Genomic DNA, 17,840 nt, shown 5'->3' with positions numbered 1-17,840 from the left:
GTCCAGCAGGCAAGGAATCGTATCTGACACAGAGAGTAGCTGAGGCCTGAATTTCTGTTTTTCTGCCTTAGACTTATTGGGCAGGCTGGCCTTGTGCAGGTGTTGATACCCTTCCTTGGGGGACCAGGAAGGGGAAAAGTGACACATCCCTAGTGTGTGTGTGACCTGCAGGAGGCCATCTTTTGTTATGCTTCTCTACCCCAACAGTGTACTTCCCTCAAATCCAGGAGACCTAGTCTCTCTGGTTTTGTTCAGTTTTTTCCTCTTGTAGAGCTGCTCATACGCCACCTTTAGGCAGCCAGGCCATCTAGCTGGAATTTGAAGCCCTTGCCCAAGTGGTGCTTCAGCCCAGGGTGGGAACCTCTGTATGGGTGGGTTCTTGGAAATTGGAGGTTTGCCTGAGGAAGGGCGATTTGGGCTTTGAATTGCTAGACAGTTGACTGCTGCTCTTGGGGAAGATGGGTGGGAGGAGAGTGTTGGTACCCTGGAGTAGACCCAGGGGATCTTGGAAGGCTCTTGCTTCCTGCATCGGGTAGCCAACTTTTTTATCACCATCCTAATAATACGGGTGTGTTTGGCACACAGGAGTAGGAGACTGAAGGCAGAATGAGGGAGCTCGTAGGTTCCAGGGAGAGCTGGGTGGGGGTTTGCTGGACCTTCCCCAGCTATCTGTTGCACCCACAGCTCCTGCTCTAGGATTCGGTTCTGCCATTTCCTGTCCGGTTGCTTGATGCTGTGCTTATTCTTATCCAGAACTTGATTCAGCAGGAAAGAAGGGTTCCTGGAGTTTTGGGTCTGAGTACCTTTCTACCTGCGCTAAGGGGAGTGCCCTACTGGTGGGTGGCAAGAGGGCATGAGGAGCTTGTCTGGGCTTGAGCCATACCATTTTAGTCTCTTTTCTCTCTCTTATCTTTTTTTTTTTTTTTTTTTTTTTAATTTGCTCCTGCTTCACTGAGCCGCAGGTGTTTGCTGCAAACCTGCTTCGGCTGGGGGGTTGGGGTATTGAGGGGAGTATGTGTGCCTGCAAGTAAGAGTCCTCTGGCCTCTTTTCTAAAAGTGTGTGTGCAGAAAAGGCCAACAGCTTTTTCTTCTCTTTTACTACCCCCCACTTCCATATGTATGCATGTGTGTATGAACACTGGTATCCTGGTGTTGTACAAAGCCTTGGACTGGAGGTCTGAAGACCTGGGTTCTAGTCTGACTCTACCACTAAATCAGCATGTGATTTTGGAGAAATCACAATTCATATCTGGGCCTCACTTTCCCCATTCATAAAATGAGAGCATTGGTCTAGGTTACTCTGGGTGGTTTTTACCACCCCAGCAGGAGCTAGGGCTTTGGGGAGGAGAGGACTGCATGGGAGGTTTTGGAGAAAAGGCCATCAGGGAGGGGCTCCCCACAGTTACCCTTTGGTAGGACACAACAAGCCTCAACTTGGCATGGCAGTCACCCCCCACTTCCATTATCCTTCCGCAACTTCCTTCTCCTCAAATTCTCCTATTCTTTGCGACCATGGTTGGGTATCCCATCACTAACCCTTTCCCCCGCTCCCCCCCCCACCTTTCCTGTACCAGGCAGGTGTTTGAGAGAGGACCCACAGGAAGCTTTCCAGACTGGGTGAATGATGCAGATTCTTGCTCCCCATCCCTTGCTTTTCCCTACAGCACATGTCTCAGGTCCTTTCAACTGAGAGAAGACATTAAAGGCCTGAACCTTTAAATTCTGGCAGAATTGGAGCTGAGCTACCCTATGTGTATATTAGGTGGTGGAGTTAGCTTAAGATACCAGGTCTTAAGGATGACTCCTTTGAATAACATTTTTCATTTGAAAACCAGTTTAATTTGCCGTTATCAGTATTATGAGGAAACCAGGGCAAGTGTTCATATTCCCACCTTACAGGTGAGAAAACAGGTTCAGAAAAGTAAAATCCCACAGCTAGTAAGTAGTGGAGCTAGAACATGAACCCTGGTCTTCTGACTCCAGATCCCTGTGCTTACCAGTACTTCCAGACTATGTCCTACAGTACATGCCTGGGGAACAAGGAGTTAATGTGGATGTAGGGAGAGTTTGAGGTCAGCTGTTTTGGGCGCCATCTCTCTCTTTCTTGAAATCCTGGTGCCGTACTGTTGGAGGGACTTGGGAGAAATTTCAATGCTTGGGGCATTGAGTATGGACTTGAGGGACTTCTAGGGCCCTGTGGTGAGTTCTGGGGGGCAGGTAGTGGGTTGGGTGTTTGCCAAGTTAAAGGGCCTGGGGTGGCTAGAGGTCTGGGAAGGAACAAATGGGGTGCTGAGCTGCTTGTGGTGCCCTCTGGCCTTGCACTATGCTGGAATAACTCAACTCCCTTTCCCCTCTGTGTAACCCCCCAGGACTGGCAGCCACCCTTTGCTGTAGAAGTGGACAACTTCAGGTTTACTCCCCGAATCCAGAGGCTGAATGAACTAGAGGTGAGAAGACTAGCAGCTGGTGGCGGGGTTGGATATGTGAACTCCGATTCCACTTCCCTCATACCTTCTTGAGCTAAGGTGCTTTACCTGACTATGCCTTTATTCTCTCTCCTGTGAAGTTGCATGGAGGTCATAGAGGAAGCTTTAGAGCTCTGTGTATAACCAAGAGCAGGAGCATTTAGGATCTCTAATATGATAGCTCAAAGACTAGGGACGTCCCTTTCCCTAAGGTTTGCTACTTCTGAAAGTCCCCTGTCAGCCAGCCTACTGTAACTGAGTCAACAAAAGGGAAATAGGGGGTTGGCTGAGCCCTTTCATGCTTGGCCAGCTGAATGTGGTCTCATTATCCAATTCATCCACAATCCTGTGCTTCTGGCCTGCCTTCTATGGGGCTTGGTGAGGTGGGACATGAGGTAGAGGGGCAGGAACAACACAAGAACTGGTCTTTATCAAGGCCAGAATGGTTATAAACTTGGACAGGGGTCAGGCAGGTAGGCTTTTCCCTCTCCCTTTTCTGTACAGGAAGTCCAGGCTCTGTGCATGGATAGGTGAGGTTCTCCACTAAGGGCTTGAGAATGCCCTGGGATAATGAGAGTGTGTGCTTTGAAACCAGTTCGTAGGAAGATCCTGGAGTTTCCCAGGGAAGATACAGTTGAGAACTATGTTACCACCTTTTTCTCTCATTATGTATCCATAAACCTTACTAGATGCCCTGGGGAGGGGGAGTGTATTGGGCCCTACTGGAAACTTATGACCTAAAAGCTTCCTTGTTTCTAGACTACAGTTCCTCAACCTTGATGCTATTGACATTTTGGCCCAGATAATTTTTTGTCATGGAGGGGCTATCCTATGCATTGTAAGATGTTTATCAGTACCCTTGGCTTCTACTTGTTAGATGCCAGTAATACCTTTTCCCAGTTATAACAATCAAAAATGTCTCCAGGCATTGCTAAATATCCCCCCCAGGGAGCAAAATTGTTCCTCATTGAGAACCACTGTTGTAGGGTCAGTCTAGGAGCTGTCCTGGTCAGGGAAAAAAATCATCTCATGAATGGGGTATAAGTTCCTTAAAGAAATGGATCCTAAAGAAATGGATCTATGGAGGTACAGCTAGTGCAAGGTGTCACCTAGCATGGGACAAGGGCAGGTTTTCTAGAGATACTGTGCTGGCTGTTGATGCGGAGGAGCAATGAAGAGGCCAAGATTGGAAAGCTAAGATGGAGGGAGTAGAGTTGCTGGCCTCTTCCAGGTTTCCGCAGTTAAATAGCCATAGGTTGTTTCTTTCCACAAATAGACCTTAGTTTTCCCCATCTATGAAATAGAACTGTTTCTGTTCTTCTAATGGGATCTGAGCAAGGCGGTGAATGGTAGTGACTTATCTAGTTTTCCATAGAATTAGGCTATCTGACCAGGGCAAGGTGGTTCTAGACTTAGAGCTTTGGGGAGCCTTTCTTGGGTCACTGAGATTTCAGGGAAGCAAGCAAGGTACATGCCTTGTTCCTAGGATACTTGGCCCACATCGGGTCCTGGGTTGGTCAGGTGCCAGTGCTGCTTTGGTATACTGTCTCTTAGTTCTTTAGGCCATTCTGTCTCCAGCATGCACTCTCAGCCTTCAGCCACCATGGGACAAGTTCTGTGGTGCATAAGAAGAGGTAAATGTGCTCTTTTGGAGCCTTCAATCTGAAACGTGCCTAGAACTTAGATACAGTTCTGGAGTTTCCAGAGGGTCTTCACTGTTTCTCTCATAACTCCACCCTTCTGGAGTAAGTGGACTGGGCAATTATGTTAGTTCCCCCTTATAATCAGAAAATGGAGTTTCAGAGAATAGAAGGCTATACAAGCAAATCAATAGCAGGAAACAAGCTGAAACTTAAGTTATTTGACGTTCAGATCTCTTGATATCTGCTCTGTGACTTAAGGAAACAGAGGCTGTCTGTAACAGGAATGGTGATATTCACACAGCCCTGTCGAAGAGATTGAGAGAGCTGTTGTGACCTAACCCTCTCTGTTTTGGAACCTTGGGCTTATCCTATTGACTAGGAGGTGGCAGAGATGCGAGAGAGGTGGGCTAAGCACTGCCTAGAGTTTGGGATCCATTTCACGGGGAGAGGCCTTGGATGGTGGGCTGCTCTGTACACGTTCTTCTCTCCTAAGATTAGGCCAGAAGATGGGGCTCAGGTGGAGGGGGAGGCCATCCTCTTTGAGCAATTTCTTCTCCAGGCCCAGACAAGAGTGAAGCTGAACTATTTGGACCAGATTGCCAAATTCTGGGAAATCCAGGGCTCCTCCTTAAAAATTCCCAATGTAGAACGGCGGATCTTGGACCTCTACAGCCTCAGCAAAGTAAGAGAAGGTTTTTCTCAAACCCCTCCCCACCCCTTAATATCCTTGGTACTCTGGGGGCTCCCTTGGTTTGGATATTAGATCTCTAGGCTGTAGTGGAAGGGCACAGCCTGGTAGCACATGAGCTGTTGTCAGAACTTCTTGGTGTCTCCTACTGCAATTTGAATCTGAGTGGTGGTGGTAGAAGGAGGGAATAGTCCTCACTGAAGTGAGGGGCCGGACTTGTCCTCATTTCCCTTTCTGCAGGCCTATTCCCTCATGTACATACACACAGCACATCCACATCCCTTCCTGCTTGTCCCTGCAGATCGTGGTGGAGGAAGGTGGCTATGAAGCCATCTGCAAAGACCGTCGGTGGGCCCGGGTGGCCCAGCGCCTCAACTACCCACCAGGCAAAAACATTGGTTCCCTGCTACGCTCCCACTATGAACGCATCGTTTACCCCTATGAGATGTACCAGTCTGGAGCCAACCTGGTGGTAAGGATGCCAGGCTGGGGTGGAAAAAGGCTTTCCCCCCCACACTAGATGCAGATCTCCCACACTTGGCTCTTAATGGAACTGGTTCAGAGAACTGGACACCTGGGAGCTAGACTCTACCCTTTTTTGGTGGTGCTTATTCTCTTCCATGCTGCCCAGGATCAGAGGTCCTGGAGTTGCCCACAGGGCCAGCCTACTATCCAATATATAACAAGGTTTTAACTGATAAAGGAATTCCAAGGAGGGAGAGACATTTTGGACTTGGAGAGGTCTGGGAAGAGATGGCATCTGATTTAGTTAGGGAGATGGTTGTGGGGAGGTGGTTTGAAGGAGGAATGACCTAAGCAAAGGCAAGAGAAGAATTCTCAAACTGTGTGCTGGTGTCATTGGTAACGACCAGTTGAGCATGGCCTTTTGGTGTGGGCCATGTGGGTGCAGCCACAGCTTGGTTTGCCATTGGGTAAGGGTAGAGGGAAGTCATTGTTGGGGTTTAGGGCCCCATACCCTCACCCTTACTCCTCATTTGTCCCCAGCAGTGCAACACACGTCCATTTGATAATGAGGAAAAGGACAAGGAATACAAACCCCACAGTATCCCCCTTCGACAGTCCGTGCAACCTTCCAAGTTCAATAGCTATGGCCGGCGGGCCAAGAGACTGCAGCCTGATGTGAGTACTTCACTTCTAACTCAGAGCTTTGGAAGTGGGAGTTCTCTCCCTTCCTCTGACCAGAGTTCTGTTCCCTGTTCCACTTTTCTTCACTCCACTCGCTGAGTTCTGAGCAGAAGTGTGCCCCCCTCCAGCTTCTGAGCTGGGTCTTGATCTCCTCGTACAGTATCTTTTCTATGTCGGCCCTTCTTGCCTATCTTGTTCTTTCCTGACTCACTCTGCTCGTAGGGGTAGAACTCTTCTTTTCCCTTATACCTGTATCCTAGCTTTAGGCAGAAGCTTGTGTGCCAGACATTCTTCTAGGCACTGGGGATACAGTAGAATAAGATAGACATTGTCCCTGGGCTCACCGAAGCATGTCATTTAGTAGATCGTATTAGTCACTGTCATTTATTGGTAGTGTCAAACACTATTAGATTTCTTTATATATGTTATCCCCAGAACTCTTTGTAAGCCTCTCTGTAAGGTAGGAGTTAATATTCTTGTTTTACAGTTGGGAAAACAAATTGCATCTTAATTTTTTTCCAAGAGAGGGCTGAGGGGGGAGCTCACTTAACCCTAGTCTCCAAAAAGCAGCTCTGCCCAGGCCTGCCCTTGCCTTAGTCCCTGGCATGAGCTCAAGTGATATATAGTCCAAGCTATTGTTCTTTTAGGATGGGCAGTCTGCCTCAGATAGCAGGCTTGATTCATTTCCTTTTTTTCTCCCAGCCGGAACCCACGGAAGAAGACATTGAAAAGAATCCGGAACTGAAGAAGCTACAGATCTATGGGGCAGGCCCCAAGATGATGGGCCTGGGCCTCATGGCCAAGGATAAGACTCTGCGGAAGAAAGGTGAGGCCTGACAGGCTGGGACAGTGTGAAGGATGGTGGCTTCGCCTGGGGAGAGGAGGCGGGGCCCTGACTGTTCTAGACCTGTACTTTAGAGCCACTCTTCCCTCTCCCAGATAAGGAAGGGCCTGAGTGTCCCCCCACCGTAGTGGTGAAGGAGGAGTCAGGCGGGGATGTGAAGGTGGAGTCAACCTCACCTAAGACCTTCCTGGAGAGCAAGGAGGAGCTGAGTCACAGCCCAGAGCCCTGCACCAAGATGACCATGAGACTGCGGAGGAACCACAGCAATGCCCAGTTTGTAAGGACCCAGCCCTGACTTCTTAATGCTCTGCTTCTCATCCCTTCAACGAGCATTTCCCCAGCATGGCTCTGGACCAGGTTGCATTAAGCAGAAAAGTGGGCCTGGTGGGCCCTGCCTTCAGGTAGCTCACTTAATTGGGGAAACAAGGCCAACTCACATGGAACAGAGGACAAGAAAGGGTGATCAAGTGCTGTCAACATGAAGTGCTGGAAGGGTCCAAAGAAGGAGACTCCCTCTCCATTGCTTCAGGATAAAGGCTAAGCTCCTCATTATCATGCATGATCCAGTCCCTGCTGACCTCTAGCCTCATTCCCCAGCACTGCCCACCTCACTCCTCTGCTATAGCCACACTGAACTACTTGTAGGTATGTTCGTTTTTTCCCCTGAGACGCGCCATGCTCTTTCTTGCCCCCATCCCTTTGCACATGCTGTTTCTTCCGCCTGGAAGTTTTCCCCTGTGCTCTGCCCCATTGCCAGACTTCAGTTTGCATTCAGGTTTTGGTCAGTTTCAAATGTCACTGTCAAGTGTCCCCTTTTCGGTGAAGTCCTTCCTCAAGGCTATCCCTCCTTATCTCTGGCTGATTTGAGGGCTCCCTTCTCTAGGCTCCCATAGTACCCTTCATGGGCCAATATTGGCAATTGCCACATTGCCCTTTAATTTTTATGAATGTGTGTCTCTGGAGTACTGTATGCCTTTAGGAGGCAGGTACCATATTTATTCATTGCTGTACTTCAGAGTCCAGCACAATGTTGAACACATAAGTGCTCAGTGTTTGTTGAATGAATAAAAATGGGAGATTCACGACTGAATGATAAAGACTCCGCTCTCACAGCTCTACCAGTTTATTTGGGGACATGGTATGTGCACACAGTTAAACTCCAGAACTAGCATGACTAGCCTGTCACAGGGCTATGATTAATCTAGCCAGTAAGCATGGTGGGTTTCTATTGGAGAGTTATGTGGACTAGAGTACTGTCTGGAGGACAGTTTGAAGGCTGGACAGGGCTTAGATTGATGAACTGTTGCCTCCTTTCCCTGGCAGATCGAGTCCTATGTTTGCCGGATGTGTTCCCGAGGGGATGAGGATGACAAGCTTCTGCTGTGTGATGGCTGTGATGACAACTACCACATCTTCTGCCTGCTGCCTCCTCTGCCTGAGATTCCCAAGGGTGTCTGGAGGTGCCCAAAGTGTGTCATGGCGGTAAGGCCTTCCCAGCCCCAGCTCATGTCTGCCCCATAGGGTATTTTTGCCTTCCTTCATCTAGCCTTATTGAGAACAGCTTCCTAGTTCAGCCACAGTTTAATATTTTGGGTTCCAGCGTGGGGCTAGGCTGGGCAGTGTTAGGAGGAAGAAGAGGAGGAGACTTAGCCTTTGCTTATGTCCTCTGGGAGCTCCCAGACCACCTGGGGCAGTGAGAGTCATGATTGGACACATGGTATGCTGATGTATAGTCAAATGCTAAATTACGTGTTAGAAACTCTGAGGTGTAGAAGTTCAGAGGAGAGGAAGATGACTAAGGGTAGTAATCAGGGAATGTGTCAGGAATGAGATTTGGAGAACAGGAATATGAAGAAAAAGTTGTTCTTTTGATTTCCAAGTTTTTTATTCTTTGTTTTTTTTAGAAAGCTTGGAAAATAGACAAATTACCTATCATCTCACCATCTAGAGACAACCATTGTTAATAGTCTGGTATATTTTCTTCTCATCTTTTTGTTGTTGCATATATATAACTACCTTTAACGAGTTTGGGCTCTTACTGTATATTTTCATTTGCTACTTTATGATCATTTTCTATATTAAATTTATTCATGGGTATGATTTAATTTTTCTTTTGGGGGGTCCATCATATGGTTATAATACTTAGTTTTCCTTTTGTTTTGGTAATTTGATTGGTTTGCAGTGATATAGGCTTTAACTAGAAGAGATGGGCAGGCTTTCTAAACCTGGGAATGGAGGCATGCTGGAGCAAGAGTATTTGGGGCAAATGTACCTAGTGCAAGAGGGACAAGTAAGGAGAGCATCTGAAGCAGCAGTGAGGGCTGAGAGGCCTGGTCTGTCTGTCAGGTCTGTTTCATGAGCTTTCTACCTTCATCCAAATTCTGGGCACTCATTTACATTTCTCTGTGGGTTTCTGGAGAGCAAATGTGGATGGTCTCTTGTCTTAGGGACTCAGCTGTGGTCATAGAGACTAGGTGTGCATGTGCACATACACAGCTGAGGAAAGAGACCGGGGCAGTGCATAATGGCCTTGGTGTAGTGGTGGAGATTCCTTCAGGGAGGAGTTTGGACGCCAGTAGTATCATAGACAATGAAGGCTGTCAGCTCTGCTTGGCTCTCTTTAAGTGGTTGTGGGCCAGTGGACCAGATTGACATTGATTTTTTAGACATGAGTCTAACTCTGGGGTACATACAGCTCTCATCTAAAACCATGAACATAGGTACAAAGTGAGGTAGACTCAGCATCCTGTCTTCTGAGACAGTCTAAAGAACAGGAATAGTGTAGGGTTTGACAGCGTAGGAGCTAGTGCCTTCGTTTTCCATCCTCTGAGCTACTAGAACATTCAGTGCCATTTTCTCAGGCTTGTAGTTCCAGGCTGGGCATTAAGAAAGCTTCCTTACACACCCTGCTTAAACTCCTATTTTAGCCCAAGAGGAAAAAATAGCAGAAGAATATAGGATAGCATATTTAAGTCTGAGTTCATGGTTTAGGTAGTAAAGTCCTAAAGGAAGAAAAGAGCAAAAGCATGGCAGGGCAGTGCATGTGGGGAATGAAAAGACTAAGCTGAGGTGCTAGGAGAAAAAGGTGGAGCTATAAAGTGAGGTCTGCCTCAGGGGCCTTGAGTACAGATCTAGGGCTGTTCTTGTTCCCTGCTCCTACCCCATATTCCAGCTCTGCTTTTGAGGAATCTCCACCCCTGTGCCCTCTACCTTGGTGACATGTTCTCCTTTGGGTTTCAGGAGTGTAAGCGCCCCCCTGAAGCCTTTGGCTTTGAGCAGGCTACCCGGGAATACACTCTGCAGAGCTTTGGCGAGATGGCTGACTCATTTAAAGCCGATTACTTCAACATGCCTGTGCACGTAGGTGATGGAGGGCTGGGGTAGTGTCAGGGCTAGGGTCGTAGGTGTTGGTGCCTGGTGGTCTTAGCTCTCCTGAGTCACTGGGGCCATGGTCATCTGCTACCCCTGTTCTCCAGATGGTGCCCACAGAACTCGTGGAGAAGGAGTTCTGGCGGTTGGTAAACAGCATTGAGGAAGATGTGACTGTTGAGTATGGGGCTGACATCCATTCCAAAGAATTTGGTAGCGGTTTCCCCGTCAGTGACAGTAAGCGGCACCTAACCCCTGAGGAGGAGGTGAGTGGATGATTCATGATTATATGTCAGTGGTGTGAGCTTTGGCAGGTCATTCAATATCTCTTTTGGGTGGGGATCATTATGCCTGCCTCATAGAGTTGCTGTGAGATTTAGATGAAGGTGGTACATGTAAAGAACACAGCCTAGTATCTGGAATGGCATCTCTAGCCACGAGATTGGCTACTTCTTTGTAGGATGGGGATAGTACCTACCTTACAAATTTGTAATAATTAAATGAGAAGGTATATGAAATACTTGGCAGGGTGCCTGGCTCACTCATAAGAAGTGTTCAGGGACTGAGACTGTATGTGCAGGAAAAAATGAGGGCCCAGGCCTACCTCAAGAGAAGGGTGCATTTTGGTCCAATGCGGGGGCCTTTAACTTGCAGGTATTTTGGTGGGTGAGTATATCTGTAAAACTTGCTAAAATCGAAGCGAATTGAAATTTTGTGTGCATGCATTTGGTGGAGGGTGGGTGGGAGGTGGAGAATGTCTATAATACTTCTTAGATGTGTCAAAAAGGTCTATGACCTCGGGGCGCCTGGGTGGCTTGGTCGGTTGGGCGGCTGACTTCGGCTCAGGTCATGATCTCGCGGTCCGTGAGTTCGAGCCCTGCGTCGGGCTCTGGGCTGACAGCTCATAGCCTGGAGCCTGTTTCAGATTCTGTGTCTCCCTCTCCCTCTGCCCCTCCCCTGTTCATGCTCTGTCTCTCTCTGTCTCAAAGATAAATAAACGTTAAAAAATTAAAAAAAAAAAAAAAGTCTATGACCTCAAAATTAAGGTTCCCTGGGCTAAAGCTCTCGGTTCCTTAGTATAACCTTCTTCCCCTATCCACAAATACCCAACCTGACAGGAGTATGCTACCAGTGGTTGGAACCTGAATGTGATGCCAGTGTTGGAGCAGTCTGTACTATGCCACATCAATGCAGATATTTCTGGCATGAAGGTGCCCTGGCTCTATGTGGGCATGGTCTTTTCAGCCTTTTGCTGGCATATTGAGGATCACTGGAGTTACTCCATTAACTACCTCCATTGGTGAGCGGGGGCCCTGGGAAGCTGGGGAGGCAGGGTAGGCCCCCTGAGGACCATGTGTGTGACCACTCCATATGTCCCCTTTCCACATGGCCAGGGGTGAGCCGAAGACCTGGTATGGGGTACCCTCACTTGCAGCAGAACATTTGGAAGAGGTGATGAAGAAGCTGACACCTGAGCTCTTTGATAGCCAGCCTGACCTCCTGCACCAACTTGTCACCCTCATGAATCCCAATACCCTCATGTCCCATGGTGTGCCGGTGAGTGCTCAGGAAACAAGGACAAGGGGTAGGAATGGTGTAGCGATGTCCTTTGTGGTGGTGGTGTTCATCTGGAATCTACCCGTGCTTCTTTCTTTTTCCTCTTTTATCTTTATTCGACATCTCTAATAGAGACTTCACATAGCAATAGTTAGATACATGATGTGATGGTGAGCGCTCTGGGCCATGTGTTTGAGGGCAACACCTCAGGATGGTTCTTTTCACGTCTGTATGACAGCCAGTAGGAGAGGGAAGTGGCAGAAGGACAGCAAGACGCGCGTCATTTCCATTCATCTCCTGTTAGTCACAGCTTAGTCACGTGGCCATGTCTAGTTACAAGGAAGACTGGAAAATGTGGTTCTTACTCCAGATGGTCATGTACCAGTTAGAAATTCATATTGTTGTGAGAGAGGGTGAGAATGAATATTGGGGGGCAACTAGCAGTCTCTGACATGTTCCATATAGTAGCCCTTTTGGGAGCAATGGGTAGGTCTTTTTACTTATTTAACAGGTCAAAAGTTCTGTGGTAGTAATTATTTTGCAATATATAAGTGTATCAGGTCAACGTGTTGTACACCTTAAACTTGTAGGGTATTATACATCAGCTATATCACAGTAAAGCTGGAGGGGAAGTAACCTCTAAAAAAAAGTGCCAATGTCAACATTTAAAATAAAGTTGAACCCAGAGTCCTAGACTGAACCTATCCTCCTCCTCTGTGGACTTCTCTCCCACACTATAAAATGTTTTGCTGGGTATACAATCTGGCTTGCCTATATGAAATTTTCAAGCATTAGCATCAGCCAGTTTTCTGGTGTAGATCTTAAAACAGCCTGATCAACAGTCCTGTAGGGTCAGTAATTGGTACATCGTCCACCTGTACTTTGAGTCTTATTCTGTGCTACTCCTCCTCCCCACTCCCTTCACCCCCCCCCCCCCCCCGCCCCCTGCCAACACCTTGGCTGCCCTGCCACTTGGTGTAATGCATAGGATGTGGTAAGCGGTCAGTACATATTGAATTAATGTCTCCTTGAGATCCCCGAGCACCTGTACAGTAGAGCTTTGGACTAGGTCAGTGGTTCTCACCCATATTGTTTCTTGCCTTCACCTTGTTTTGATATACTACATAACCTGTAGTATTTTTTTATTAGCTACTTTAGTGATACTTAACCAAGCCTTGAGGGATCTAGGGAATTAGTGGAAGTGTATCCTACAACAGTTCAGGCAGCCTTCTTCCACTTGAGGTGGCAGAGTGGTAGGGGGATGGCAGGTATCCTTTTCCGTCACTGCCTCACCCCATTTAAGAATTACTGGACTCGAGAGGTGGAGATGATCAAGGGCCCTTCCAGTTCAGCTCTTCGTAAGTAGACACTGGGTCTGACTTCCTCACAGTCCATTCTTCCTGACACATAGCACAGCATTAGACCTTGCCTACAGTGCCAAGGAAAATTATGAGTAGAAGAGGATTCTCCTTAAAGATTTAGACAGCCAAGATACACACACACACACACACACACACACGTACGTGTGTGTGTGTGTGTGTGTGTATTTAATCCTTAACTCTTTTTAAGAAAAATTTATTACATATTTTTAAACATGTGCTCTTTGCTTCCAGCTCCACAGCATTTGTCCTGCTCATGGCTCACCAGCTTCTCTGGCCAGCTGCTGCTTCACCCTACCCCCACCCTGCCCCTCCTATAGGTGGTTCCCAGCATCTCCAGACTCTTTGGACTTGGCAGTATCCCCTCAATCCAAGGCATCTGATTTTCATATTCTCATGCTGGCAGCCTGCAGTTTAGCCAGCTGAAGCTCCCCCAGGATCTATCTTTAGCCCACCCCCTCCCCCCTTCCCCTTTGGCAGAAGAAAACCATTTTTTTTATAGCTATATAGTGTAAGTTTTATTTTCATTATAAAAGAAACCTGCCCCCTTTCCAGAAAATGGAAATATAGTGATCATCTCTATTTCCTCCACATTTTGTTATGTTTCCCATCTGTTATTTTTCTATGTAAATTTTGATATAACAATCAGTGTATGGGTTTTATAATCTCATTTTAAGTTTAATGATCTAGAACGACACTGTCCAGTTTGGTAGCCACTAGCCACATGTGGCTGCTGAGCACTTGAAACATGGCTAGTCCAATCTGAAATGTGCTGAAAGTATAAAACATGTGTCGGATGTCAAGACTTAGTATGAAAATATCTTACTGATATTTTTGTATACCACTTACACACTGAAATGCTGATATTGTGGATCTATTAGAATACTCTGAAGTTATTAATTTTACTTGTTTCTTTTTACTTTTTTAATGTGGTACTAGAGAATTTAAAAGTACATATGTGGCTGGCATTATATTTCTGTTGGACAGTGCTGGGCTAGAATGATTGTTGCTTTCTTACTATGAGCTGCTTATAACCATCTTTTTAAACAAATTTTTTTTATTGCAGTATAATTTACATACCTTAAAATTTACCCATTTTAAGTGTACACAGTTCAGTGAATTTACACAGTTGTGCCATGCCATCACCACAATCCAGTTTTAGAACATTTATCACCCCAAAAAGATCCCTCATGCCCTTTTGCAGTCACTCTCCATTCCAACCCCTAGTCCTAGGCAACCACTAATCTGCCTTCTGTCACTAGAGATTTGCCTTTCCTAGACAATTCTTCTAAATGGAATAATATGTGGTCTTTTGCATCCAGCTTCTTTCACTTAGCATAATGTTTTTGAGGTTCATCCATGTTGTAGCATGTGTCAGAACCTCATTTCTATTTATGGTAGAATAATATTCCATTGTATGAATGTATCACATTTTGTTTATCCATTCACCACTTGATGGATATTTGGGTCATTTTTAACAGCTACAGAATGTGAGGAGAGCCTTTTTAAATAACTACATAGGACATGGTAAAGTAACATTGCCAAAGTGAGGGTGCAGGTTGAGATAAGAGTCAGGAGCATTAAGTTCTATTTCTGGCTCTGCTACTTGAAGCTTCTCTGGGACTCAGTTTTCACATCTATAGAATCAAGGCTGGGTTTAGGTCATTCAGCAAGTACTACTGCTAGAACTCCCTGTGTGTACAAGGCCTCTGGCCAGCACCTTGAAGACAAATAAACCAGTCCCTACCTTCAGGTATGTGCAGTTGAGTGGACAACAGAGGTGAGTAAACAAGTGGAATAAATGTTAGAGGTGCTTCAGAAGAACAACAGACTGTGTCATTAGGAAGAGGGGGTCAGGAAAGCATTTGTAGAAGGAATGATCCTTGAGGGAAGAGTAACAGTGGCTTCAATCATGTGGACATGGAGTTTCAAGTAAGGGGTTCTCAGCAGGGGCATTGCTGGTCAGATTTGCATTTTTTGGAAGATAATTCTGGTGCTTGGTAATGGGGGCCAGTACAATAATCCAGGCAAGAAATGCTGTTGCATCTTTGAAAAGAAAATGTATTGGAGGTGGGAGCTGATGCACGACCTGGATAAATGCGGAGATGTATTCATGAATGGGAAATTTCAGTGTCATGAGGATGTTAATTCTCCCCAATAATCTAGAATCCTAGCAGATTGTTTTGAAGGGTATAAACATTTTAGGCTCTTGATATATATCAGTAATAATATCTTAGTTTTAGTTACTGGTCCCATTACCAGCCTTGCACCTATTTCACTGTGTGTTCATCAGCATTGAATATTCATCTTAATATTCATCTCAAAAAACTTTGTGAGGCTTCTCCTAAAGATGGCAAACTAACACATGGCTGCTTCCATTCCTTGCTGAAACTCCACTAAAATGGCACAAAGGGCTTTTTTTTTTTTAAGGTAAAAAATTATTAAAATGGAGACAAGAGAGCAAAATTCTTGAAACTAGAAAACAGATAAGAAAATTGAAACTTAAGCCAGTATTGAAACATCTCAGAACCAAGCAACCTGATATATAGTTCAGAATCCTCCCAGAGGTTCAGTAGTCAGTGGCACCAGACATTCTGGGAGGAAAGAAGAATGGGGTGAAAATAAGGATTCATTCATGTCTATAAGAAGCTGTGAGATCCCCTGCCATGCTGGGCAGCTGGAAATGTGACCCTCCCTCACTAAAGCAGAAGACTGGAGATTTACTTTTGAAGAGGTTAAAATAAAATATCTCTGGACAGAGGTCTAGGTACAGTTGAGGATGGAGAAAGTGAAAATAGTAGGATTCATCATTGTATGAGTGATGGATGCTGAGGTTCCCAGTCTTCCTTCACTTGGTTCTCAGAACTAGCAGCTAGATGTTTTTCTTTCAGGCAAAAAAAAAGGAGTTTTCCCTGGAGAATCTTGAGTGACCTGAAAAGAAAGACCTACAGTTTCCCAAACTAAATGGCTCAGCCACATCACCCTACAGCGACAGTTGACAGACTTCACCTATATACTCAGAACTTCCATTCAGCTTTTCCATTTTTTACTCTTAAAAAAGTAGACAGCCACAGATTAACAGACAACTGAGGAAACTCTAGAAAACAGAACCAAACAACAACAAAAAAGCAACCTGTATAAACAGAGGTTAGGCAGGGAGAGAAGTAAACTTCAAAAAGAAAAGGGATGGGGTGCTGGGTGGCTCATTCGGTTGAGCATCCATCTTCAGCTCAGGTCATGATCTCGTGGTGAATGGATTCAAGCCCCACATCGGGCTCTGTGCTGACAGCTCAGAGCCTGGAGCCTGTTTCAGATTCTGTCTCCCTCTCTCCCTGACCCTCTCCTGCTTATGCGCTCACTTGCTCACTCTCTCTGAAAAATAAACATTAAAAGAACTTGAAAAGGGAAGGAAATCTCACTAAGATCTTCAGAGATGAGCATATATTGCAAACTGAAATAAGAACAGGATACTCTAAAAAGAACATCCTGATGAACAAAAAAGAGCTCTTGGAAATTAAAATTGTGATAGCAAAAGTGGAAGAAAAAGGTTTAGAGGATAAACAGTAAAGATGGGAAATGGTAACGAAAGTTGAGAAAAGGTAGAGAATTTGTTCAGAAGGTTCTATATTCAAATGAGTTCTGAAAAGAGCAGAGATGAAAACAAATCATTAATGAAATCATTCAAGAAAATTTTCCTGAACTAAAAGACCCAAGCTTTCAGAATTGAAGCGCCTACCCAGTACATGAATGAAAATAGATCTACACCAAGTATATCTGGTAAAATTTTTATATCAAACACTTGGACCAGAAAAAATCCTACAAGCTCTCTGAGAGAGAAAAGAGGTTTAATTCATAGCACTAGAAATCAGGATGGCTTCAGACTTTTCAAAAGCATCACTAGAATCTAGAAGACTAGAGCCATGCCTTCGAAATGGTTTTCAATTTAGAATTCTATATGGTCAAATTATGCAGTATGAGAGTAGAATAGAAACATTTTCAAAAAAAAAGTTGTTCCCACTGTTTCCTAGGCATCAATTGGAGGATGTGCTCAAGTACAGCAAAAGAATACACCAAGAAAGAGGAAGACCTGGGATCTAGGAAACAGGAGATCATCATGGCAGAGTGACGATCCAGGGAGTATAGTGTAGCTGGTTCAGGTTGGAACAGATCATAAGGCTCTGCAACAGAAAGGTGAAAACTGATAGACGAGAAGAGGGTTGGACACTTGTCTAAAAGGTTGGGATTGAATTACTAATACATGCATGGAAAACTAAGCAAACTGAGAAATAATAGGTGGCTATTTTCAGTATAGTCGAGAGGCATGTTATTTAGGGTTGTTAAGGAGAATGCCAGAATAGAAGAGGTGAAAGTGATTGGCTTTCACCAATAGAAGAGGCGGGGTGGGGGGGCAGAGACAGAGAATCCCAAGCAGGCTCTGCACTGTCAGCACAGAGCTCGATGTGGGGCTCGAAGCCACGAACCACGAGATTGTGACCTGAACTGAAATCAAGAGTCAGATGCTTAACCAACTGAGCCATCCAGGCGCCCCAGGGCCTGCTGATTTTAAAACAAATCTTGTAGAACACATGGCTCTGGGAACTGCATATATGACTGATAAAAATAATTATTAATGAAAAAGGCTTAAGGCTTAGCCAGCTTAATGAAAAGTGAGATTTTAAATTTTTATAAAAATTAGTAGGAAAATTGAAATACTTTGGTACGTACATTTCCTACTTTTGACTCTGATCT

The 17,840-nt window shown here is 45.6% G+C and overlaps 1 protein-coding gene across 16 annotated transcripts in view; it reads left to right on the top strand.

Annotated features, from left to right (window-relative positions):
- KDM5C (lysine demethylase 5C) overlaps positions 1-17,840 on the top strand; it is a 32,439-nt gene that overhangs the window by 2,161 nt on the left and 12,438 nt on the right. For 8 of the 16 annotated variants that reach the window (XM_027053516.2, XM_053202352.1, XM_027053522.2 and 5 more), the window contains exons 2-12: positions 2,370-2,447; positions 4,668-4,790; positions 5,098-5,268; positions 5,802-5,936; positions 6,645-6,768; positions 6,882-7,063; positions 8,110-8,268; positions 10,027-10,146; positions 10,263-10,421; positions 11,274-11,455; positions 11,550-11,712. In XM_027053516.2, coding sequence (XP_026909317.1) covers positions 2,370-2,447; positions 4,668-4,790; positions 5,098-5,268; positions 5,802-5,936; positions 6,645-6,768; positions 6,882-7,063; positions 8,110-8,268; positions 10,027-10,146; positions 10,263-10,421; positions 11,274-11,455; positions 11,550-11,712 — 1,596 coding nt within the window. Of the gene's footprint in view, positions 1-2,369; positions 2,448-4,667; positions 4,791-5,097; positions 5,269-5,801; positions 5,937-6,644; positions 6,769-6,881; positions 7,064-8,109; positions 8,269-10,026; positions 10,147-10,262; positions 10,422-11,273; positions 11,456-11,549; positions 11,713-17,840 lie in introns of those variants that run through there. The other 8 variants (XM_027053510.2, XM_027053513.2, XM_027053515.2 and 5 more) reach the window with 5 other exon arrangements.

This window comes from Acinonyx jubatus, chromosome X (genome assembly GCF_027475565.1).
Source record: "Acinonyx jubatus isolate Ajub_Pintada_27869175 chromosome X, VMU_Ajub_asm_v1.0, whole genome shotgun sequence".
NCBI lineage: Eukaryota > Metazoa > Chordata > Mammalia > Carnivora > Felidae > Acinonyx > Acinonyx jubatus.
Note: the sequence above shows the minus strand (reverse complement) of the source record. Positions and strands in the feature narration are given on the sequence as shown.